General features: G+C 41.7%; 1 protein-coding gene across 3 annotated transcripts; it reads right to left on the bottom strand.

Annotated features, from left to right (window-relative positions):
- Window positions 1–90: 90 nt before the first annotated feature.
- On the bottom strand, window positions 91–24,232 carry TPGS2 (tubulin polyglutamylase complex subunit 2). 3 transcript variants are annotated; one of them, XM_010725195.3, is made up of 7 exons: window positions 24,064–24,232; window positions 19,320–19,399; window positions 9,152–9,239; window positions 6,459–6,590; window positions 5,264–5,377; window positions 3,623–3,783; window positions 91–1,758 (listed from the first exon to the last, which is right to left on the bottom strand). In XM_010725195.3, the coding sequence occupies exons 1-7, from the start codon at window positions 24,134–24,136 to the stop codon at window positions 1,516–1,518; spliced, it is 891 nt and encodes a 296-aa protein (XP_010723497.1). In that variant the 5' UTR covers window positions 24,137–24,232; the 3' UTR covers window positions 91–1,515. The 3 variants fall into 3 exon arrangements, with proteins under 3 accessions (XP_010723497.1, XP_010723498.1, XP_019465855.1); XM_010725196.2 differs by lacking the exon at window positions 24,064–24,232 and adding an exon at window positions 12,439–12,655 and having other exon boundaries at window positions 19,320–19,405; XM_019610310.2 differs by lacking the exons at window positions 19,320–19,399; window positions 24,064–24,232 and adding exons at window positions 12,439–12,655; window positions 14,128–14,213.

Below are 24,232 nucleotides of genomic sequence, written 5' to 3'. Positions count from 1 at the left end.
CAATAAAAAAATCCAGCCTGCACCCTACTGTTACTACCATCCTTCTGCATGTGCTCCCAAAGGTATTTCAAATACCCAATGACTCTGGAAGAAAATATTTAAATCTTTATTAAAATACTATTAAGCATTTAACAGGGTGGCTTCATCTTCCTGAAGACCATACAAACATTTGCAAAAGACTCACAACATCCCTGTGAGGTAGGTTGGTCTTATGTAATTATGTGAGCATTTCATAAATAAAAAAAATGCTGTTATTTAAATAATCAACTCTTATTTGGAGATGGTGACTTTTATTTCCCTGCTTAGACATAAAACATGCTACCAGGTGGTTACAGCATATTTAAGAGGACAAACCAGCACATGAAAGTAATGGAAATGGATGCAACTGAACATTAAAAATCAGTGTGCTAAAGTGCAGTTCTACCCTGAAAACATCCAGTACAGAAAACCAAGGGGTCCTCCTGGCTCACAGGACTCTGCTGCCCTTCCTCAGCATTTCCCACAAAAGGAGGAAGTGGAGAAAACGAAGGACCGTGCAGGTTCTGATTGCTGGCAGGCTAATTGGAAAGGACATCATATAGACATCACTATCTGAAAAGAAATGGTACAAAGGCTAAGAAGTGGTCTGAACTGTAGAGCAAGTGTCTCTAGGCCAAGACAGAGACACGGAAGCCCTGGGCTACTCTTCAGTGTAAATCAGAGCAGAAGTTGGAAGGAGCGCAGGAAATGTAGAGTATGAGTCTGTCTGAAGTGGAAGATATTTCTTTGTTCTGTGGGTTCCAGCCTGCTCCCATAGCATGCAAGGTCAGGACACTTACTTTGAAAGGAAATGATAGAAATATACTCTGCAATTCAGCATAAGTGATCTGTTAAAGTAACAGTGACTTACGTTTACTTTCATTTCATTGCTGTAGTTATACAGGAATAACAGGTTCCCTACAGAGCAGTGACATCAAGGGCTTCTTCATGCCCTTTGAAAAGTACATACTGCAAGCAGGAGGGAATTAAATCAATGTCTCAAGGTTTGTTATCCAAGTTGCCTGGAAATACACCCCTCCCATGAAGGGTCCAGAGGGCAAGGTGTGTGAGGAGTGGCTGAGGTCCCTTGGTTGGTTCAGTCCAGTGCAGAGGAGCTCAGGGAAGCCCTGATGGCTTGCAGCTCCTCACAGGGAGCGGATGGCATGGAGCTGTGTCAGGGAAGGGGCAAATGGGTGTTAGAAAAGGTTCTTCGCCAGAAGGTGGTGAGCATGGAACAGGCTCCCCAGGGTAGTGGTCATGGCACTAAGTGTGACGGAGCTCAAGAAGTGTCATCATCGATATGGCTGAGTTTTGGGTGGTCCTGCGTAGAACCAGGTGTTGGAGTTCATGATCCTTCCAACTTGGGGTACTCTATGATTCTGTGATTCTATGGTTATATTTCATGCAAATCCTGCATCCTATTCACACAAATGGAGCTTGTTTGAACCACTGAGATTCTGCATCAGAAAACATCAAAGCTTCTTGCTTTTTTCAGGGTCAGATCTGTGGGTCTCGCTTCCTTGAAGAATTTCCAGTTAGTGAGGAAGTCTTGGTAGAGGGCATATTAGTGTTGCTCTTTTGGACACCTGCTGGCTGGGAGGGTTGTTTCTTTTTCATCACTGGAGTTTTGTTCTTGCTTTTAAATATCTTATTGGGGTCCAGCTTGTTTACAAAGGAATCAGCTTCTTCAGAGAGAAGAGTTGTGTTGATTGTTATGGGTTTATACATGTTAAACCATTGCTGAAAGACAGGATGGTGGAGAAGGAGTAAGTTAAATATCAAACTATAATTATACATTTTCTGCCTGTTTCTTCTCATCCTAGTGCCCTGATTTTAATCATAATCCGCATACCAATTTGCAGTTTACAGGACTGTGCAAAGTGCCTTCTGATAGGGATACAGCCTTGGAGCTGCCTCACATTCCAGACAAGGAAGAGGAGAACCAGAAACAAACCTAACACTATTTTTCCTGCAGTGTAATTCCTATCAAGAGCAACTCTTAATCATCATAACACTTAAATCATATGAGGAAAAGCAAAGGGAGGAGATGAAATAGGACACTTTTATCTAAGCTCAGAGAAGCAGAGAAGATTAAAAGCCTGGAATGAAAAAGTGCTCATGAAATATAAACTAGCTGCACTTCTCAAAAGATAGCCTGCCTCACTCTCTTCTTACATATGATATATATATTTTTAAACTCTTGACACAAAGAATTTTGTGTTTGTTTCTCTTCAGCCTGATTTAATGTTTAGAAGTGACCACAAGATTTTTTTTTTTTGTTCCCATATGTCCCACAATTATGCCCTGAAGATCCTACATCTCAGTGCTTTTCCTATCAGTTTTCCATTGACGAAGTCATGAAATAAAACTGCAGGGGTTAAAGTATTACAAATCTGAGACCATCCTCACTGAATTATTTAAGAAGATAAACAGAAGATCAATACCAAATGTAAATAGCAATTTGTTCATATACTGCTTTATGGCAAAGGGCCTTAATATACTATCCCTAAAGACCTTTACAAATGATAAGGATTTAAACTAACAAAGGCTGCAAATGATTAGAGAGTATACGAATAATTTTGCTAAGTTTTGCAAATACACTGAATATAATGGAATATTCTAGCAAGAAAACTACAAAAAGGCAGAGCACAGACAAATGCTAATATACTGTGCACACAGCCCTGACCACAAGGTAGTGCACAGTATGATAGGGAAGATACCAGAAATGCAAGGGAACAAACTGATAGAAGGGAATTCAACAGCGATTTTAGCAAATAATTTTGATGCACACACAGGACTGAGGCAGGCAACATGAAATGTCATGCTGGTAACATAGCTGTCATGTGTGGGTTAAGTGCAGGACACTCAACAAGATCTGCCAGGCCTTGCCAGCATGCAGTGTATCAGCTCACACAAGGTGGAAGCTGAGTTAAGGCTGAAAGCCCAGTCAAGCACAGAAGAATAAACAAGAACCTCTAAGCGGGCTACTGGCAGAACAGGATTGCTATTTTAATAGTATAGAGGGTCTGGACTGGTCGGTACTTGGAGTTCTCTTCTGTGATTGCTGGCATTTACTCTTCTGGGCACCATTTTTTATCAAGGTATCCCTTTGCAACTGATGAGGATAGGAGAAGAATTGATATTCTTTGCTAGGCTGAAGTTGATAGTTCTCTGGGCTTCTGTCTAATGTATGCCTAGACTTCCCTCTTCACCTAGTTAGCAGTGGGATCTTGTTTGGTGCTATGCCTAGAAAGCTGATCTAGACAAATAGCACTTAGACAAATAATTTTACATCTCCGCTAGCAATCATGGAAATGGACACTAGCCTCCGAAGCCAGAAAGCAAGCACTTAACTAGCTACCACCACCTGTTAAAAGAGGTGAAAGGCAGAGATCAATTAAGGTGAGAAAAGTATACTTAACACCATGTTAGTGAATTTAGTAATGTAAATGACTGCTAACCTGGTAGGAGGGAAGGGCTCATGGCCCCTCCCATGGCTCACTAGGGAGGTCTAGTTAAGCCTACACACTGTCAAAGATTGAAAAATGTTTTTCCAATCTATAATTAACACAAAATGCTGACAAGCTGGATTCTACTGTCTTACCTTGGCTTGAGGACTGACTCCATAGCTGGTGAAGGCATACTGCCACTGTGGCAGACCCAGGTGAGTGATGAGCAGGCGATAGTAGGCTGTGAAGGATTTGGTGAGGAAATGCCAATACAGAGCTCTGTCTAGGAACCATATTTCTGTGTCTGGGGATACAACTAGAACCATACAAGCAGAAACCACATAGTGATATGAGATCAATCCCTGACCCACTGTCAAGTGGGAGACAAAACATAGTTACGGAAAAGGCTGCACCTTTTAAAACCCAGCATCCCTGACTAACACAGATGATTATCCACAAGGAGAGTGGTTTAATGGATAAGAGCTTGATGTCTGAAGAAATCCTGATTCCTCTCCCAGGATCACATAATAGCCATTACCATCACTTTCCCCATTGTAAAACCTATGCAATCCTACTTCTATCTAGCTGGGACTGACACTCTACATTTAACATCCTCAGACAACAGCAACTTCGTAATGTAATTTTAAGGCATTACCATGGCCAACATTTATCTATCCCACAAAATATAAACAACTAACTCAGCTGTTGGTCATCTAGATTACTGAGTAAAGTCCAGAACTCATGGGACAGTGTATTCTGCCAACAAAAACACATTTTACAAAATCTCGTAACAGTGATCAAACATTTCTCTGGTGGCAAAAACCTTTGAAGAAACCACCATCAGATTACCAGCATAAAAATAAGTGATTCTACTTGGAAAATGGAGACACTGAATGCTGTCAATTAAACACAGTCTCCTACGCTGACATCAGCAGCAGTAAACAACACTCCTTCCCCTTGTTCAGGTTATCCATTGCATGGACTGAAATCACTACCACTGAAAGCAAGATGACAAGCAGTAAGTTTCTGCCCTGAAAGTTAAAGTCATATCCGATTAAAAACATAAGATAACAAACAAAGGCTTTTCTAAGGAACAGGTATACCACAATTGCACAATCCCACACCGTGTACATGCATGTACACACACACCTACTGACCTGTGCACTCTGACAGATGACAGCTACGTTATAAGAGACTTGCATGTTCCACTGATCCCTGATTGAAAGCAACTTTTCTGTTATGCTTTAGAAAGCATAGCTCATCTCATGTCTTTTGTTCTGCCTTTCAGCCTTTCCCCAGCAACTTTTGACCTGCTTGGGAGGTCTGCATGCACATTCAAGGAGACTGAAACCGTCTAAATCGGCCTGACAAAGATTAGGACCTCTCTGTCATCCATCCTTTGCTTCTAAGCACTTTTTTATTAAAACATAAATGAATTGTTCTGAGACATGTAAGTCACCAGATACATGTTAGCAGCTGAAAGTCTAGCTCACTGCATTGTTTCAACATATTTGTCTGTCAGTTATATGTGAGGGCTTTCCTATTTCAGTATACAATTACACTATGCATGAGAACTATTAAGTTACAACTTAGATTTGAATTTTAAAAGGAGGGAAAGCATTATCTCCAACTAAGCCACTGTAAGACTTAGCCACTGAGTTCAGCAGAGGCTGGATGTCTCAGTAAATGTCCATCTATAAACTGCAAAGAAGGTCAAAATTTCATGATTCTATGCATATGCCACCCAGATACAATCTGCAAAAAAAGATGGATAACTTTTCTCTTGTCAGTCTTACCTGGTTTAGTGCGCTTATAAACAAGACAAACTTTCCCATTCCCATTGCATGGGTCTAATTCAAAAATAAGACTACGAGAATCAAAGTGTGGTTTCTCTGGTTTGTCTTCATTACCTGAAAGCAAAAAAAAAAAATCTTGAAACATGTTTGAGAAACTATGTGTCAGCTGCAGTCTATTCATTTAGCAGTTGTTAGTAAATTAGCTGAGAAAGAACTAAACTAGACCATTATATTTATACTTCTTGGAAAGGACTATATTCAGATAGAGGTCTGAATATAATCAAGGTTTCAGTAGGAAAACAGAATCAGAATCAGATGGCTGAAGAAGACATTAAGCTGCCCTATAGTCCTTTCCTGGCATAATGTAGGATCAGCTTTATGGATGTCAGCCGATAGGTATGTTATCATTTCTTAACAATGTCCAGTGCTCAAATAATTTCCATGCAGCTAAATGCACTGTTACCACTTAGAAGTTTTGCTCACACTGATCTTGAATCTTTTTTCCTACAATTGAAGTCCATTATTTCATTCAACCCACCTTCCTTTTTTCTGGCCCCATCTTATTTTCTGAAGAATATTCTTTTTCTGTCTATTCTGTCTATTCTTCTTCTCTTGACAGAAGACCTTGATGAACTTGAAGACATATATTTCTTCACACCTTCAGTGTGACATCAGCCTCTTTCTCAGCAGCCAAATGTTCTGATTCTCACTCAACTTCTGGCCCAAGACCAACTCAGAGCCTTTCTACAGGCCCATTTTAGAACTGTGCAGCTGTAAACTCTTGTGGTATAGAGTTTTGAATTTTAATGCTTCTGAGTAAGAAGAGGAGCAGAAGAGTTGTACTCTTCAAAAGAGCACTCCATGAAAATCAGAAGCACTTGTAAGTACATCAATGAAAGTCTTTGAGTCTAAATAGTTAAAAATGTAAAAAGGGGAAAAGGCAGAACAGGAGAACAGACAGACTCTTAAAAGCAAATGAAAATAATATTAGTGATTGAGAGTTAACAATCCCCAACAGATTCATGGGTACACAGCATGTAGGTCTACATTTGAAAGTTCTAGGGGATTAAAAGAATATAAATTATGGTCCAGCAGACACAAAAAAACATCTGTTGCCATGCAGGTGCTGTATTGTAACATTAACACAAAAGGAAGAAAGCAGAGCACTTGCTCTATCCTGTTAACAGCACCTTACCCTCCTCATCTGTGTCATCTTCCAGGTCAGCAAGAGATGGTGCATTAGGCACGGTGTACATGGAGGAACCTCCAAGCCGACAAAGCCTCGAGATACTATTAATCACCATGGAGCCCAGGGGTACTGGGGTATCTGCAATGAAACAGATCATCAAGTACATCCAGTACCAGGACAGCACAGAACACATTGCTTTTTCTCCAAACATACACTCAAGTCCTGCATTTTGGTCATAACAACCCCACACAACCCTACAGGCTGGGGGAGGAGTGGCTGGAAAGCTGCCTGACAGAAAGGGATATCAGGAATGGTGGTGAGCAGGACCAGGGAAGTCATCCTGCCCCTGTAGCCGGCATTGGTGAGGCCTCACCTCGAGTGCTGTGTTCAGCTTTGGGGACCTCAGTACAGAAAGGACATTGAGGTGCTGGAGCAGGTCCAAAGAAGGGCAGCAAGGTAAAGGGCTTGGAGAATATTGCCTACGAGGAGAGACTGAAGGAACTGGGGCTGTTTAGTCTGGGGAAAAGGAGGCTGAGGGGAGACCTTATTGCTCTCTTCCAATATCTGAAAGGTGCTTACAGTGACAGTGGGGTTGGTCTCTTCTCACTGGTGACAGGTGACAGGACGAGGGGAAATGGCCTCAAGTTGCTCCAGGGGAGGTTTAGGTTGGACATCAGGAAACACTTCTTTACAGAAAGGGTTGTTAAGCACTGGAATAGGCTCCCCAGGGAGGTGGTTGAGTCACCATCCATGGATGTGTTTAAAAATCATTTGGATGTGGTGCTCAGGGACATGTTTTGGTGGAGGGTTGTTAGAGTTAGGGTTGATTGATTGTGTACTGGTTGGACTCACTGATCTTTAAGGTCTTTTCCAACCTGAGTGATTCTATGATTCTAAGCTCCTCTAAGAGATGGGGATCCCAGCAAGCCTATGTACAATTAACAAAGTTGGGCTTCAGGAGAGGAAAAAAAAAAGGCATTTTCAAACACACCAGGTCAGCATCTCCTGCCTCACTGCAAAATAAAGGAAATTTCAACTCAGAGACCTTTATTTGCTCTAATTTGGAACAAATCTAATTTCTGTAATTCATTACAGAAAAGAAACTGCTATTCATGCCACATCTTGGTGCTGTGCACATATGAGAACTGCACTGCAGACTAGATCTGTGCTGCAGCTGCTAGTCCACTCCTGTGAAATTGGTTATTGAAAATCTTAGCTAGTAACTTTCAGCTCCACACAGCAGTTTTTTTTGCTGCTGCCCTTGCTACAAGGAACCACCCCTTCACATACTACTAGACAGACTGTTTTCTTCCACCTCATGCATCCTTCTAAGCTCCTCCCTAAAACAGATTTTCATCAGGGTTACGGCATGTTCGTGTTCTTGAGAGAATGGTAAGGACTTGCCACTAGTCAGAAGCATGCCATTTGGCCACACAGCAGTATGAAGGGCTTCAGAAAGCACAGACGGATGTTTGTTTAAACAGAACAGTTGTGGACCTTCTTGGACTCTTGAAACTTGTGTGCTCTGAAAGCCAGATTCTTCAGTGGTCACAACGCACTAAAACCCACTTGAAATACGATGGGACTTCAGTGCAGGTGTCACAGCCCTGGTATCCCACTTCCTCAGGAAAATCACCATATTAAACTGTGCGACCTCTGCTCAGGTGCATGACTGAGTTGGGCTTCTATTAACCCAGAAAGAGAATTATGTGAGAATTGTATCTTCCACTTTAGTTGTATAGGGTAAAAAGGCAAAGAAGATAGTCTTTTGCAACTGGTCTTTCTGCTTTTCTCTTTCGGGCTCAGTCAGATAGCTTCAGCAGATCAATTTTCCTCAGATTACGGTCACCAGATGGAGCGGAGAGACATGGAAGATATTAATGTGAAGACAGTAATGTGAAGAACTTTCTACAGCACTCATTATGGTTCGTAATCCAATGAGTAATGCACATACTTATGTGACAGTGAAGGACAGTTCCCTCCCAATACCAAAGAAGTAGAAAAAGAGAGAGGGATTATGCTGTCAGCACAAAGTCCTCATTCTGACCTTTTATTCAGTTTGCCACTTTAAAATGAGTGCACACTTCAGGTCATCTGGATTGTATATACATATACTTTCAATGAGAAAGAGGCATTTTCTGTGGGTCACTCTTCTTACTGCTTTTTGATAGGATAACTATCCTGGATAGATCTAGGATAGATCTAGATCTATGCTAGATCTGCTTCTCTCTCCAAGAACTACAAAGAGAGTCTAGATTTAAAAAACATACCTAAATTTGGATGTTGACAGATGGCCAATGTAATATAGAATAGTTTTTGTCATAAAGCCTTGTTTGGTTTTGAGACTGTGTTTGGCATTTGTCTCTTTTGCACAAGTTCAGTATATGCAAACAGCAGTTTTTGCCCTGGTGCATCAGTACAGAACTTTCGGTGTTTTTCCCCATCAAGATATTTCTAAAACAGCCTACAATCCAATGCAGATCTGCAATCACTTATTAAATCAGAGATCAGTTTTCCAGTGACTGATGAAGCTGCTAGGTAGAAGCAGACAATTCAATTTTTTTTCCAAGTTAAGGAATGGTGCTAGTTTTTCATTCAAACAGACTGCAAAAAGAAAGTTTGAGACTAAAGAGATTCTGCAAAGGAAGGATTATCTGCAAGATATAAGGGCATCAGCTGAAACAAACACATGCACTTACCATCAACTTTTACACTCCAAGTCATCTGGAAGCCATCAGTCATCAGATAGAAGTTCTTTAAATCCTCTGGCAATATGCAGGCATTTTTCTGCAAATCAAAAGAGGCTTTAAATGTTACGGGGAAATGCAGAACATGCCTCAAACCCAAAGAGCAACTAAATATTGGTACAGAAATAGTTGCCACCAAGTGTTCTGCTCAGCTCCTAGATGACTCAAATCAGGCCAAGTATTTCAATCTAAACCTGGCAGAAAACTGCACATTTCTTGAGACCATGCTATACTATCAACAAAGATGTAGAGGGAAAATTCCACAATGAACAGTTCGTCATTGTAAGATCATTACAGGACTGTTTCCCAACTGAGACAATATACTAAATGTCTTTCCAGGATCAGAGGTACAAGGACATGTCTGTTTTCATATATATATGTTTTACAAGAATAGAGTTGCATTTTAAGTGAAATCAGACTAAACCTACCCATTCTACTAAATCATGTATAATAATAGCACAGTGACTCTTTTCTTCAAAGGGCTTTCAGTTCCAGGCAGGTGAGAGGAGAACAAATTCAATAGCAGCCCATAGTCAGGCAGATTTCACATTTCATTTAACAGTAAATGTGCAGACACACAAACAGTCAGACTCAGAAATGCCCCAGCCTGGTTTCATCCCACCACACTTTGGCACTGGGCTGGGGCTCCTAAGAATGCTTTCTCCTGAGCCAACTGCAAAAGGAGCAATTGCAGCATTAAGAGTGCTTCTAAAAGCCAGGATCCTTCTGTACATATCGAGGTTGTAGAAGGAGCCTGTCTTAGCTCAGACTCTTAAGCTAAACAACATATATGAAAAAGAAAGGATAAAGGCTTAATCTTCAGAATAACTAAAAGTCTATCAGACCTATAGCCAATTGCAGGGACTGCTCCTGGAAACAGGTGTGGGTGCAGATCCTTCACTCCCACTGATGCAAAATGGAACAGTACAGAAGCAAGTCAGTTTTAAAAAGATAAGCAACACAGATGACTAAAGGAGTTACTGGCTGCTTTGCTGTTGTTTGAGTGAAAAAAAGAGATCAAAAAAGATTGAAGGGAGTTTACACTTAAAATGTCTTCAAACTCAAGACTCCAAGAGAGAATCAGACCCCAAAATTCAAAAGAGTTTAATAATTAGAAGTATTAAAATATAATACTGGTAGCTGTGGCTTTGTCTTGCTGAATCTTTAAAAGTTCCAATGATACAGGTCCCACCAGCCTCTGTATTAATTTCTCCAAGGGCTGCATTACCCTCATTGAGAAAAAGGTTTTCTAATTGCAGGTTAAATCTCCAAGCTGCAACTTGTGATCATTCTCCCTTTTCAGTCCCAATGCTATTAAATCTTCTCAATGACACAAATAAGCCCTTCAGGAGATAAACCCTCATTAATCCAGAAGGACAGACAACTTCTTTAAAACAGAGGTCTGAGACATGTATATAGCTACAGGATTCAGGTGGCCGCATTTTACCAGGAAAAGAAATAAATAATATGAAATCTGCCACAGTGTATCTAGTGACTTAAGTACTTTTGTGACAGGATTTTCAGCCTTTTCCAAAAATGATTTACTTCTTTCATTTATCCAGTTTAAAAGATATCCTGTTGGATGTGGCCTGGTCTTTATGCAGTGAATTTGACACTCAAACAAGAAAGTATGAAATTACAAACTTTAAGAGCATTAAGGTCAGCTGTGTTGTCCTCTGTATATAAAGCTTATCCTAGCACAGATCCAGATGTTATTCAAGTAGGATTCACAGCTTAGCCTCAGAGGCCTTGACAAGTTTTAGAGCAGCTATAGAATTGCTTTGGAGAAAGCAGAGGTGTCATATAGCTTTCTAGCATTCCCTCTGCTGAGACTGGATTTGTAATGAGAGATTGTGATAAAGATTGTTCCCCATGTATATAGCCTGCACACATCCAGTTGTCCGCCTGGATTTTGACTCAATGCCTCTATCCAACACGACCTACTTCCCAGCTGTACATACTGATTTCAGGTTATTATGGACTGGCACAGGGAAGGACAGGTCCCCTGACCTTCTCCTGACCATATTCCCTCCCAGGATCTGGGCAGCCCTTCTGCTTCTTAAATCATAGTCATACAGAATCATAGAATCAAAGAATAATTTGGGTTTCAAGGAAACTTTAAGACCATCTAGTTCCAACCCCCTACTATAGGCAGGGGCACCACTTGCTAGACCAGGTTACTCAGAGCCCCATCCAGCCTGGCCTTGAATGCTTCCAGAAAGGGGGCATCCATAACCTTTCTGGGCAACCTGTTCCAGTGTCTCACCACCCTCACAGTAAAGAACTTCTTCCTCTTTTGTAGTCTTAATCAAGCCTCTTCCAATTTAAAACCGTATCCTCTCATCCTGTCGCTATAAGCCCTTATAAAAAGTCTCTCCTTGGCTTTCCTGTAGGCTCCCTTTAGTTACTGGAAGGTTACAATGTCTCCTTGAAGCCTTCTCTTCTGCAGGCTGAAGAGCCCCAGCTCTGTCTCTTTCTTGTGTTGGGGGCTGCAGAACTGGATGCACAACTCCAGATGGGGTCTCATGAGAGCAGAGCAGAGGGGCAGAATCACCTCCCTCGACCTGCTGGTCTCACTTCTCTTGATGTAACCCAGCATATGGTTGGCCCTTTGGGCTGCAACCGCACATTGCCAGCGTATGTTGAGTCTTTCATTAGTCAGTACCCCCAAATCCTTCTCCTCAAGCCATTCTCTGTCTAACCTGTATCTGTGCTTGAGACTGCTCCAACCCAGGTGCAGGATGTTGCACTTGGCCTTGTTGAACTTCACAAGGTTGGCATGGACCCACATCTCCAGCCTGCTCAGGTCCCTCTAGATAGCACCCTTTTCCTGCAGCGTGTCAACTGCACCTCTCTGCTTGGTGTTGTCTGCAAACCTGCTGAGGGTGCACTACTTTCCATGCCACCTACAAAGAATAGCATCGGTCCCAACACTGATCCCTGAGTTGTTACAGTTCCTGTCCTCTAAACTCTGGCACGGACACAGTGCGGGAGCCTCTAACCCACCCACAACTTTCGATCCCGCATGCTAAATAATGTACTTTTCAGGCATATCCATTCATGCCTACAGACTACTTATGGTAAGTCCCAGATACTAATGACTTTGCAGCTTACAAGTAGGCAGTGTGCTTTACTTGGCCCATTAGCAGCCCAGTTACTAACACAGTGCTTTCCTAGCCCAGTTTCAGAAAATCTCCAAAGATGAGTACTGCAGAAACTTTGTTTTGAGAAGAACTTACTGTCATTTGATGAGAGTCCGCTGATGGCCAAGGGCCTGGTGGTAAGTTTGAGAACATTACTAAACCACATGGACATATCTGAAGTTCTTCAAATGCCTTTAGCAACACACCTTATTCTTTGGGTTCTTCTCAGTTCTAAATATTTATTATTTCATGCTGCACTTTCACCACTTCTAATTCCAAGTTGTGTCTGCAAGAACAGCGCCTACGTTTAAAACTACAAAAAAAAAAAAAAGAAAATACGACAGACCTGCTACAAAGAGTACAAATGTTTACACATTTAACATCCCACTCCTCAATTCTGTACTGACCTACCTCAGCAGTAAAAACACATAGGAGAACAGCTCCCTTGACTTCAGTGGGTGTTCTCCTGTAAGCAGGTGAACTACATCAATTGGAATGACTGGTCCCTGCATAAAAGTCATGTCTAGGAAGGCATTCTGTTCTGAATTTTCCTTTTCTGGAAGGCAAGAACAGTGTGTGCGTGTTTTTACAACTTTATTTTTGGATTCTCCTAAATAAGTCCTCTTGGATGACACTCCAAATGGTGCTTGAAAATGCTGTGCAAATCTGGGGCCCATATAAGCCCAAAAATCTTTATTAGTACCTATCTCTTCCATCTGACAGAGAGAACTGACCAATACGTCACACTGTGCTTAGCCACATGACTTCAAAACAGTGATTTTCTGACAGTAGAGTCAGATAAATAATCCACTATTAAATATAAAAAATAGGCTTTCTTTCAGGAAGCTGCACTCCCTCTGATTAACTGGAGTTTCCAGGATGGTGTTCTCCAAACTTGTAAAATACAATATTCCTAATAACTTGCCAGAAAGGGCTTAACCATAGCCCTGGGGAGCAGCTGTTTTTTTCCCAGTCATCTGGTTACACTCATCTGCTCATAAAACAGAATATCCCAAATGACCAATACGATGTGTGAGGTCTCTTTCTTTTGGTTATTGTTCCATAATATCCTCAAATAGTCTCCCAGCAAAGCATAGTCCATAGGCAGACAGTATTACAAACAGGGAAGAAGGCTTTGCTTCCAAGAACTGATCAACACTGGATCCAGAGCTAAAATACTACATATATCAATTCACTCAAATCACTACTGAAACAATGCGTCCTAAGCAAATATCCTAAAAAAATGTTCATCAATCAAATCATATTGCTCTAGACAGGCTTCTCCAAAAATCTGTATGAATATTACCCTACTTCCTGGGAGAGAAAGAAGGGACTTCTGCAGCTTCACAGGGCTTCCAAAAGACACAACACATCTGCAGCCACTTTTTTCTCTGCCTGTTATCAGGCAGATTCATGACTGGACTACGCAAGCTGTCAAGGTGTCCAGGGGAATATCTGTAACATACTGAGATATTCTTGTTTACCTTTTGTACCTTTTATTCAAGTGTGGCTTCCAGCCTCCTTGGATTTTCAACCCCTACTACTTATGAAAAGGCATAGGGCTGGAGTGGGCCCAATTCCCTGCTCAGAGAACATGATTTGTAAAATGGTGTTGCGTAGCCTCTACTTTATATCAGAATATCATAAGGCTCCCCAAGATGAGAATGCTGTGTCCGAATCACCTACTGCGATCAAAAGGTTTCCAACTGTTCCCTATTAGGCAGCTTGAGGAAATACACTTGTCTTGTGTGCCAGTTCTGCTGGATTCACTTTCCCAACTCTCACCTCCAGTATTATAAGGCAGATTCAAGGCTGGCAGAGTCTGTGTTCCTGGGTGTCACGGACTGCAAGTCCACCTAATGCTCTTGGAGAGCACTGCAAAAAGATGGAAAGAAAGGCCTTTGTGGATGTTTGCATCCACATACAGATCTTTGAGTCAAAATGAGATATGGTAGACATGCTGAGGAAGATGCCTACAAGTACCAGGAACAACCACCTCAGTTCCCACTGAGACTGATCTGAAGTTTCTGAATTGTCTGGTAGCCTAAGACAGTAAAGTCCCAGACTACCTGAGGCCTTTTTTTTCTTTGTTAACAAAGCGTATAAGAAGAAACAAAAAAAAGTCAACTAGAGTTAGAGAATATCAATGTTCCAACAGCTTACTGGGCAAGGATCACTAAGAACAAGTTGACAGCAGTTTGGACACTACGTAAAGCCAATTATAAAGACAGGCAAAATTACCCCTTTCATTTTGTATGGTTTGCTCAGGTGTGGAGCTCTGGGACCCTCAGCTCCTAACAAATACAAATTTGTATTTTTGAAAAGCAAAACAATGAGCCGAGTGACTTATTTCTAATCTGGTTGAAGCAAAAAGAAAATTTAGAACAGACTCTGTCACTGCAGATACCAGAGTGTCTCCTAGATACAATTTAGTATAATGGCTGCTTCTACAAACTGCACATGGAGGATAGCAAGGCAGTTGCCAATCTAATTTTAGGAGTGGCAACTGATTCATAACAAGATACACAGTTACTAACAGTGGCATTCCAGTGGCCTAAAAACTGTCTTTACTCTCCCTTCTACTGCTAGTCTCACTTTCTTTGGGAAAAGATAACATCTTGGCAGCTATGAAACATTAGGAAACATGAAAAAAATTACCTGCTTTCACTAAAATATTTTGAAGTACTGTAAGTTCTAAGGGAAGTGATGTTACCCATGCAAATATTTGATGAACACATATCTCAAATATTTCTGCGAGTGTGTAGATTTAAAAAAATATCCAAGATTATTGATCTCAGATGTTCTTTTCCAAGCTGTGTCTACAAAAGCCTTGGAAAAATCTCTTCTGCTCTCCTGCTGTCTTACTGCACTGTAACCTGACATAAAGCTTGCTTTCCCCTGTGGCACTCCTGGCACTGACTGGCTGTGATAAGACTTTAAAAATTCCATCATTATAGTCAGTTAAATACTAGTACAAATCAGGCACAGCTCATTTTAATAAACAGAGCTGGGTGAGAGAAGCAATGCAATGCAATGCATGTTGCCAACATTGTTAAAATACAAATTTAATCATTCGTAATTAAATAATTCTAGTTTTCTTATAAGATTTTCTGTATGCTATGGATTCTCTTTTGGCAGAAATACCTTCCCTCTGCAAAGCTGAAATGAGAATGAAAAAAAAAATGCTTCTAGAAAAATGTAAAGAAAAAAAGTCTTAAAAATAGATCTTTTATTTGGTGAGTTCTCAGTAAAAAAAGAGGACTTTTTGGAGAAAAGAGTACAACTTTGGGAACAGTTTGATCAACCTTCTCTGAATTGCACAAAATCTCTTGCAAATATTTTCCTACCAAATAAGTAGAGAGTAGTCAAAAATACAGGCTGTGACAAGATTTAGTTAAAATCTCAGCTACGGAGTAAGCCATTATATGCACAACTGTTGCCACCTAGTGGCTATGAGAAAGCAGGGATGCAAGTGAACAGTATTTATATGCTTGCATTCAGATTCAATTAAGAGGAGCTTGGAGAAAAGCTCATCCTTGAAGAGCCTTGTAAAATGTTGAACAACTGTCATGCAGGACATACTGCAGTTATGTGGACTGTGTTGGCTTCATCTCCAAGCTCAGGAAATACTGGAAAAAATACACTTATCTTTTAACCCAGGAAAGGAGATTTAAATTCTATTAATGCAACTGGAAATGAAAAAAAAAAAACAACAGTAAACTCCTTCACTATTGTTAATCCAGTCCAACTCTATCTACTTAATCTTCAGGTAAAATACAAAAATAAATATTTCTATTAATACATCAACAGTAAGATGAGGGCTAGGGAGAATCTCCATCACTTGTTGGATGCTGAGGGCAACTTGTGATCAAGGATAAGGATAAGGCTGAGGTACTTAATGCCTTCCTTGCCTCAGTCTTTAATAGTAAGACTTGTTACTCCCTGGAAACACAGCCTCTTGCTCTGATACATAGGAATGGGGAACAGAACAGGCCCTGCATGATTCATGATGAGACAGTTTTGGACCTGCTCTGAAATCTGGATGCTCACAAGTCCATGGGGCTGGATGGATTGTACCCTACAGTGCTGAGGGAGTTGGTGGATGTGGTTGCTAAGCCATGCTCCATCATTCTTCAGCAGTTCTGGCTAACTGGGGATGTCCTGGCAGACTGGAGACTGGCAAATGTGATGTTCATCTTCAAAAAGGGCTGGAAAGATGATACTGGTAGCTAGACCTATCAGTCTCACCTTGATGCTATAGAAGGCTATAGAACAGATAGGTAACCTTGGGAACCATCATGGACAAATTAAGGTAAACCAGGGGATCAAGACCAGTCAGCACGGGTTTACGAATGGTAGATCCTGTCTGACAAACCTGATTTCATTCTATGACAAGGTGACCCGCTTAGTGGATGAGGGTCAGGCTGTCGATGTGGTAGCAGAACTTCAGTAAGGCCTTTGACACCGTCCCCCATAACATCCTCGGGGAAAAGTAGGCTGCCCACTGTTTGGATGGGCATATGTCCACTGGGTGAAACATTGGTTGGATGGCTGGGCCCAAAGAGTTGTGGTCGATGGAGTTAAATCCACTTTTAGGCCGGTCACGAGCGGCACCCCCCAGGGCTCAGTACTGGGGCCACTCCTATTTAAAATCTTTATTAAGGATATTGATCAGGGGATTGTGTGCATCCTCAGAAGTCTGCACATGATACCAAGTTGGGAGGGAGCATTGATCTGCCTGAGAGGAGAAAGGCCCTACAGAGGGACCTGGACAGACTAGATTGATGTGCCAATATAAACTGTATGAGCTTCAATAGGGCCAAGTGTCAAGTCCTGCATTTTGGTCACAACAACCCCAGGCAACCCTACAGGCTTGGGGAGGAGTGGCTGGAAAGCTGCCTGGTGGAAAGGGACCTTGGGGTACTGATGGAAAGTTGGCTGAACATGAGCCAGCAGTGTGCCCTAGTGGCCAAGAAGGCCAATGGCATCCTGGCTTGTATCAGGAATGGTGGTGAGCAGGACCAGGGAAGTCATCCTGCCCCTGTAGCCGGCATTGGTGAGGCCTCACCTCGAGTGATGTGTTCAGCTTTGGGCACATCAGTACAGAAAGGACATTGAGGTGCTGGAGCAGGTCCAAAGAAGGGCAGCAAGGTAAAGGGCTTGGAGAATATTGCCTACGAGGAGAGACTGAAGGAACTGGGGCTGTTTAGTCTGAGGAAAAAGAGGCTGAGGGGAGACCTTATTGCTCTCTTCCAATACCTGAAAGGTGCTTACAGTGAGAGCGGGGTTGGTCTCTTCTCACTGGTGACAGGTGACAGGACGAGGGGAAATGGCCTCAAGTTGCACCAGGGGAGGTTTAGGTTGGATATCAGGAAACACTTCTTTACAAAAAGGGTTGTTAAGCACTGGAATAGGCTTCCCAGGGAGGTGGTTGAGTCATCATCTGTGAGTGTGTTTAAAAATCATTTGGATGTGGTGCTCAGGGACATGATTTAGCAGAGGGTTATTAGAGTTCGGGTAGATTGGTTATGTGCTGGTTGGACTTGATGATCTTTAAGGTCTTTTCCAACCTGAGCAATTCTATGATTCCATGATTCATAATTTATTTCCATAATTAATCTATTTTTTCATTAGGGAGAAAAAAGTTGAAGTCTTGTTTTGATAACTTTGAAACAAAGTGTTGGCTGAAGCATTTCAAAGTTTGGTTTTACAAGAATAGTTCAAATTTGGAACAAAACTAAATGGATTTTGAGAATAAGACCACCTGGAAACGAGAACAACAACATATTCTGCAGGGACAGTCATCTCCACTCCACAGAAAAAGGAGTGAACTCCCAGCTCTGTGCTGGCTCACAGCCAGGGTGCTTCTGATTTTCCAGCCCAGTTTCCAGTCCAACCTGAACAAAAGCTAAACAAAATCAGGAATCAGTTCACATGAAGCTGAAAAACCATACATTCCTGCCTGACCACAGTTACTGGCTACTGTACATGTTTTAGTAACTAACACAAGCAAATTACAAATAAGTGACACCAATCAGAACAGGACATTACCAGACCTTGCGCAACATTTTGAAAGAAAACTGTGCACAGCATGGTATTAAAGGGGAAGTTATTTTAGGTGGTGGAAACAAGTGCAGCTTCTGTGATCACGTGTATTCAGGCATAGTCAGAATTCAATGGCAGATGATTCTCTCAGCTCAACTACGTTCCCTCCCAAAGGCCGAAGAGGTACAACCATCTCTTCCCAGAACTAATATTTCTATTTCCCTAGAAATAACTAGAAAACAGTTACTCTCACATGGTCATGGGACTGATAAATGCACGTATGTTCAAAAAAGGGACTTAAATGTCATCTCTGTCTACCAAAGTCCCATGAGAGCTCATGAGCATACAGCCTGGTAGAGTGAAGTCAGCTAATGGGGTGATGAGTTAGCACGTGGACTACAGTCTTCTTGAACAGATACTGGGACATACTCCAAGGAAAAGATTGGGTGTGTAGCCAGAGAGAAAGCGGGGGCTATGAGAAATGGAAGTGACTAGTTGAAAAGAGGAATGGATAATTGGAATGGATTGGGTAGTTCATTAGTAATTTCCAGCTTCAGGCTTTCACCTTTGAAGTCCGTAAGTAAAAAGAGGCTAATTTTGCCCAAAAGCGTGTTGGAGAATGACTTCAGTCCTGAGTCAGAACAATGTCTGGTCTCCATTGAGTCACTACTACTTCTCCTTCGTGGAGATGTTGTTCTGAACATATCCAAGCTGGTGGTATTTCCCTAACAGATCAGGTGCATATGGCAGCCTAAAAACAGAGTAATAACTGATTAAAAAAAGACCAAAAACAAGACAAGAACCAACAACTTGCATCAAACTTACTAACAGGCAGCATCACAAACACAAGATAGCCATTGCATTAGATATTCTCAATGGGCTACTGTACACTCAGACTAAGCTCATTGCAGAATTATCACAAAAATACTCACTTGTTCCCATGAAATAATTGCATGGCGATCAGCTGGCTCCTTTTCCACTAACGTCACATCAGAAACACCTGGTGAAGTCTCTAAAAGGAAAAGAGGAACGTGTTTACAGCTGGCATAGGTGTGACCAAGCACTGTTAGACAGACAATTTTGCAAATTAACCTGAATGACAACTCGGGAAATGGCATTAATAACTGGAGACATTGTGCTTGTGACTGAGCAGTTGCTTTCTCTTGCCTGTAATGTGTGTCTTGACACAAGAATGTCTAGTGCTGCACAAGATGCCACCCTTTGATGGCTGAGATACACATATATACCTTATGCACACACATTACATATACATATATGCATTAAGAAATTAAACAAGTGTGCATCTGCATATATGCATGTACACAACGACATTTTGTATTCAGAGTCTGGTCATTTGCAGATACTTTATTGAAAAATCAACCATGGGTTCCTGGGCAAACTCAAAGTAAAGAATCTCCTCTGTTTGTAAGCATGTCCTGTGATTTCAGTTGGGTATGATACGCTCAGCTTGACATAAGATGTTGTGCAGTGTTATTATCAATTTTTAACAACCATAATACACAAAGACAAGTGCATTTCAGTTCTGAGTTTGGGAATCAGAATCTGGTCCTGCTGAAGGGACCTGCATAGGCAAACATCAGTTCTCTGGAATCCCAGCTGGACACATGCAGATCTGTTATGAGCACTGAGCTCATCATTTATAAAAATCATCTGAATATTTTATGAAGAAGAATGCTACATAAATGCAAGATACTAATCTACATGGTGCTATCCTTGCAGGCGTATGACAGTAGAACAGTCTCCCTTGCACTTATTATTTTATAATGTTTTACTTCATCTACAGCCAACCAAAATAGTTCCCACTGACTTCATTCACTTTGGAATGAGTCCAAAAATACTACTTACTTCTTGTTGTGGGAATTGCAAGCCCAGCACACAGGGCTGTAGAGTAGAAATGATCACTATGCAGGGCTTTCAAGACTGGCTCTGCTGTGAAAGTATTGGCTACCAGAGCAGTCACACACATTGTAATTGCTTTCTGATAAAATATACACAGCGCAGTAGACAGGAAAAGACAGGCACCAGAGAGCTTTAGTTTGGTTTTTATCTCCAGAGCTAGGCTTTTAATTCTTACAGTGGTGTTGCCCTTGTCTGCTCTGCTAGCAGAAGAGTAACACTCAGATTAAGGAAGTCTGAACTTTGTTTTAATTTTTTTTTTCTTTTTAAATCGGATAAATAACTTAAAAGACAAAATATAGCATCAGAAAACCAAACTCCAAGTAAAAATAAAAATAGTAGGTCACCTAAGTAATCCTTCTGGCCAATGCCCCAAGACACAGAAGACTCTCTGATGCTTTGCCAAGTTTTACTTCAATCATTGGGTGCCTGCTTGGGGGATCTGCCTCTCACTCAAAAGCCTTTTATACATATTCTCTGTCTAAAGAAGTGTGTGGAATCAATGATCTAACCAGTCTTTTCCTTCTAAGCTATGCAAGTCTCAAAAAAATGCTAAGAGATTATAATAACAGAGTAATTGTTATTTCTATGATCAAAGAAAACAGCAGGGATATTTAATTCATCATACACAAAGGCTCAGCTGGGATGATGGAAAGTTTAATATCCTATCAGTCATAGGAAGATCTCTAAGAATAAGTGAACTGCAACTTCTAAAGAGGTCTAAACCAAATCCAAGATCAAAAGAAAAAAAAACTCCATCTTAAAATCCTGAATGTTATGTTAAAAATACCCTGTGGGTGAACTGAATACCACATTTAACAGATCTGTTTAAGTATAGATGGGAGCTCCATTAAATATTAAGGAGGAAAAAAAGGATAAGTCTGCCATGGGTAGCCTTTTCTTCCAGATGGAAAAAAAAAATAAAATCAGAAGGCCAACTAGGTTAGAGAAAAGATACAGGATAAAGCCTAACTAGTTGAGAGCACTCTTCCCAATTAACTCCTCTGAATGCAGATCACAGTAAAATTAGTCCTGTTTTCTGGAAATTTTATCTGGAAGCTTCAAAAAATGGTTTGCAGTATTAATCTGAAAGACTTGACATAATAATGGTTGAAGGACAAAGCTACAGCAGGAAATCACAGCACTATCAGTTCTTAAACTACTGCTAATACTTTCTGGAAGTTGGATAAACATTCAGGATCTTTGTGGAAATGTCCACATTGTTACATTTTAATGAATAAAGAGGTAAAGGCTGAAGCATAGCCTAGCTCTGGACAGTCCAGAACAGTTAACACCAGCCACTCAGATTTAGTGGGCAAATTCCAGAAAGGCTGATTGCTATTAGTTACAGAAGTTCAGCAAACTGAGTCCTGCTGGAGAGGGAGCAAGATGCTTCTTCCTCTAAAACTATAGCCTCCATAATTCTCCTGACAAATTTCAAACTTTCCAGAGACTTCCATGAAGACCAGGAGTTTGACATACAAACAAACAAGCAAAAAGTCTCTATGTAGAATTTGGTTTCTGAAATGGTACCATGAGCATCTTCATAAAGAAAATCGGGCCTCAAGCTCCCAATTAGTGGACATCCAAAATTTTGTCATTTGAAAGGCATATGTTGAGTTTCATTACACAGTCATGCTTATTTTCTAAAAAAAATATTTGAAAAACTAAAGAGTTTTTAAACCTGACTACTGTTTTTGTGTCATCCAGGCAGAAAGGTATTCATGAGATTCATGTGACACATTAGATTTAAAATAAGGTAACTTCTAGGTCCGTAACCTACTAAGGCTTATTTCTTAATCAGATAGCTTTTGTTCTTTGAAAGAAACAAACTCTGAAAAGACACGTAATGGTTTCCCCAAATTTTCAGTATGGGTAATCTGAATTAGTATGGTGACACAGTTCTCATGTATCACACTACTTCGCTCGGCACAAAATGTGTGAAGTTTCCAGAAGGAATGGACAGATTATAAAAAACAAAAAAACAAAACAAAACAAAACAAAAACAAAAAAAACACAACAGAAAAAAGAAAACATTCCAGCAATGGACTAGGGTTTGCACTGCCATCTTGCACAATACACAATGTAGTAAAGGCTAATAATTTTATGAAAAGCCTTGCTAAAGGATGCATTTTCCATGATGTTGATCATCAGTTGTTCTACCTTTTAATGCTCTTGGAATAAAGTGATGGAGAAATTATGAACTCATACTTGGAAAACAAAAAAAACTAAGCAACAAAAGAAAACAAAACCTGAGAATCACAGAATGACTTAAGTTAGAAAAGACCTTAAAGACTATCCAGTTCCAAACCTTCTGCTGTGGGCACAGTTGCCCTCCACCAGCTCAGGCTGCCCAGCCCTCCATCCATCCCCACCTTGAGCACCTCCAGGGATGGAGCATCCACAGCTTCCCAAGGCAGCCTGTGTGAGGGCCTCACCACTCTCTGAGTAATGATTTCTCCCCAGTATCTAACTTAAATCTCCTTTCTTTTACCTTAAAGCCACTGACCTATCACTAAGACACTGAGCAAAAAATTGTTCCCCCTCCTGTTTATACGATCCCTTCAAGCACTGGAAGACTGTGATGAGGTCTCCTTGGAGACTTCTCCAGACTGAACAAGCCAAGCTCCCTCCCTCCTTTTGTAGAAGAGGTGCTTCAGTCCTCTGATCATCTCCATGACCTCCTCTGGACCCGCTCCAACAGTTCCACAATCTTCTTGTGCTGAGGGCCCCAGGCCTGGACACAGTACTCCAGATGAGGCCTCATGAGGGCAGATAGAGGGGACAGTTACTTCTCTTTCCCTGTTTCCAGCCCTCTTTTTATGCACTCCAAGCACTGTTGGTAAGAAGTCCAATCAGAAGTCAGACAAAAAACACTGCACAGAATCTGGGCTCAAAACACTATCCTCACAGATGCCTGTGACAGGAATTTTGCCCTTGTCTTTTAATCTCATTTGTCTGAGAGGCAACCCAAGAACTTTTGTGATTAGTGATAAACTTCGGGTACCTGATCACAGAAGGGCTTAGGTTGGAAGGGTCCTTAAGTTCATGCAGTTCCAAGCCTCTGCTATGGGCTGTTGCCCCCCACCAGATCAGGCAGCCGAGGGCCCTGTCCATCCCAGCCATGGCTGCTTCCAGGGAAGGACTGGAGCACTCTCAGCCTGTGGAACGGCCTCAGCACCCTCTGAGTAAATTATTTCTTCCTGACATCTAACCTACATCTCCGCTCCCTTAGTTTAAAGCAATTCCCTCTTCTCTTACTGCTATCAGACTGTTCAAGAATTTGAACCCCCTTCTGTTTGTAAGCTCCCCTCAAGTACTGGAAGGCCGCAGTGAGGCCTTCCTGAAGCCTTTATCTCTGTCCTACAGTGGAGAAGATGGATTAAATAATGACCCCAGCAACTGTGGGCTTTAAAATCCCCAAGAAAACACTCTGCAAATTGCTGCTTGCAAGGCTCCCGTACTCAAGGCTTGGGGCAAATGCCTGTTTTTCCAGCCACAGGTCTATGCCAGACAGAAGGCCTAACGCCAACATCCTGTACGCGGTTTGATGACAACGAAGCAGGTTTTGTCTGAGGAGCCCGAATTCACCACGCTGAACGCTGGAGCCTCCACGAGCCCAGAGCCCACCTGAAGGCTGTCGAGAAGCCGAAACGCACTCTTCCTTGCAGCCCGCCTTTCCCACTGCCCACCACCCACCGCTGAAGAACCTCTTCCCGGAGCCCACCCGGACCACGCCCCGCTCCCCCGAGCGCTCACCCAGAATCCGCGTCACTCCCAGGGTGAGCTTGTCCAGGTGGGGCCTGATGCCGGCGGAGGGCTTCTCCTCCATCCTCGGCAGGGCGCTGCCCGGCGCCCCTCACACCGCCGAGACGGGTGTGGGCGTGGGTATGTGTGAGTGGGGAAACGCGCGCGTTTGTCCTTCTCC

The sequence above is a fragment of the Meleagris gallopavo genome, chromosome Z (genome assembly GCF_000146605.3).
Source record: "Meleagris gallopavo isolate NT-WF06-2002-E0010 breed Aviagen turkey brand Nicholas breeding stock chromosome Z, Turkey_5.1, whole genome shotgun sequence".
In the NCBI taxonomy this organism is placed as follows: Eukaryota; Metazoa; Chordata; class Aves; order Galliformes; family Phasianidae; genus Meleagris; species Meleagris gallopavo.
Note: the sequence above shows the minus strand (reverse complement) of the source record. Positions and strands in the feature narration are given on the sequence as shown.

What these genes read in the sequence shown, in the direction of transcription:
- TPGS2 (XM_010725195.3), bottom strand. Translation starts at nt 24,136, where the DNA reads ATGGAGGAGAAGCCCTCCGCCGGCATCAGGCCCCACCTGGACAAGCTC. An exon ending in TTGGAGTGTAAAAGTTGATG is followed by an intron (nt 6,591 to 9,151) that starts GTAAGTGCATGT and finishes GTTTCATTGCAG; the next exon opens with ATACCCCAGTACCCCTGGGC. An exon ending in TTATAAGCGCACTAAACCAG is followed by an intron (nt 3,784 to 5,263) that starts GTAAGACTGACA and finishes GTATGGTTCTAG; the next exon opens with TTGTATCCCCAGACACAGAA.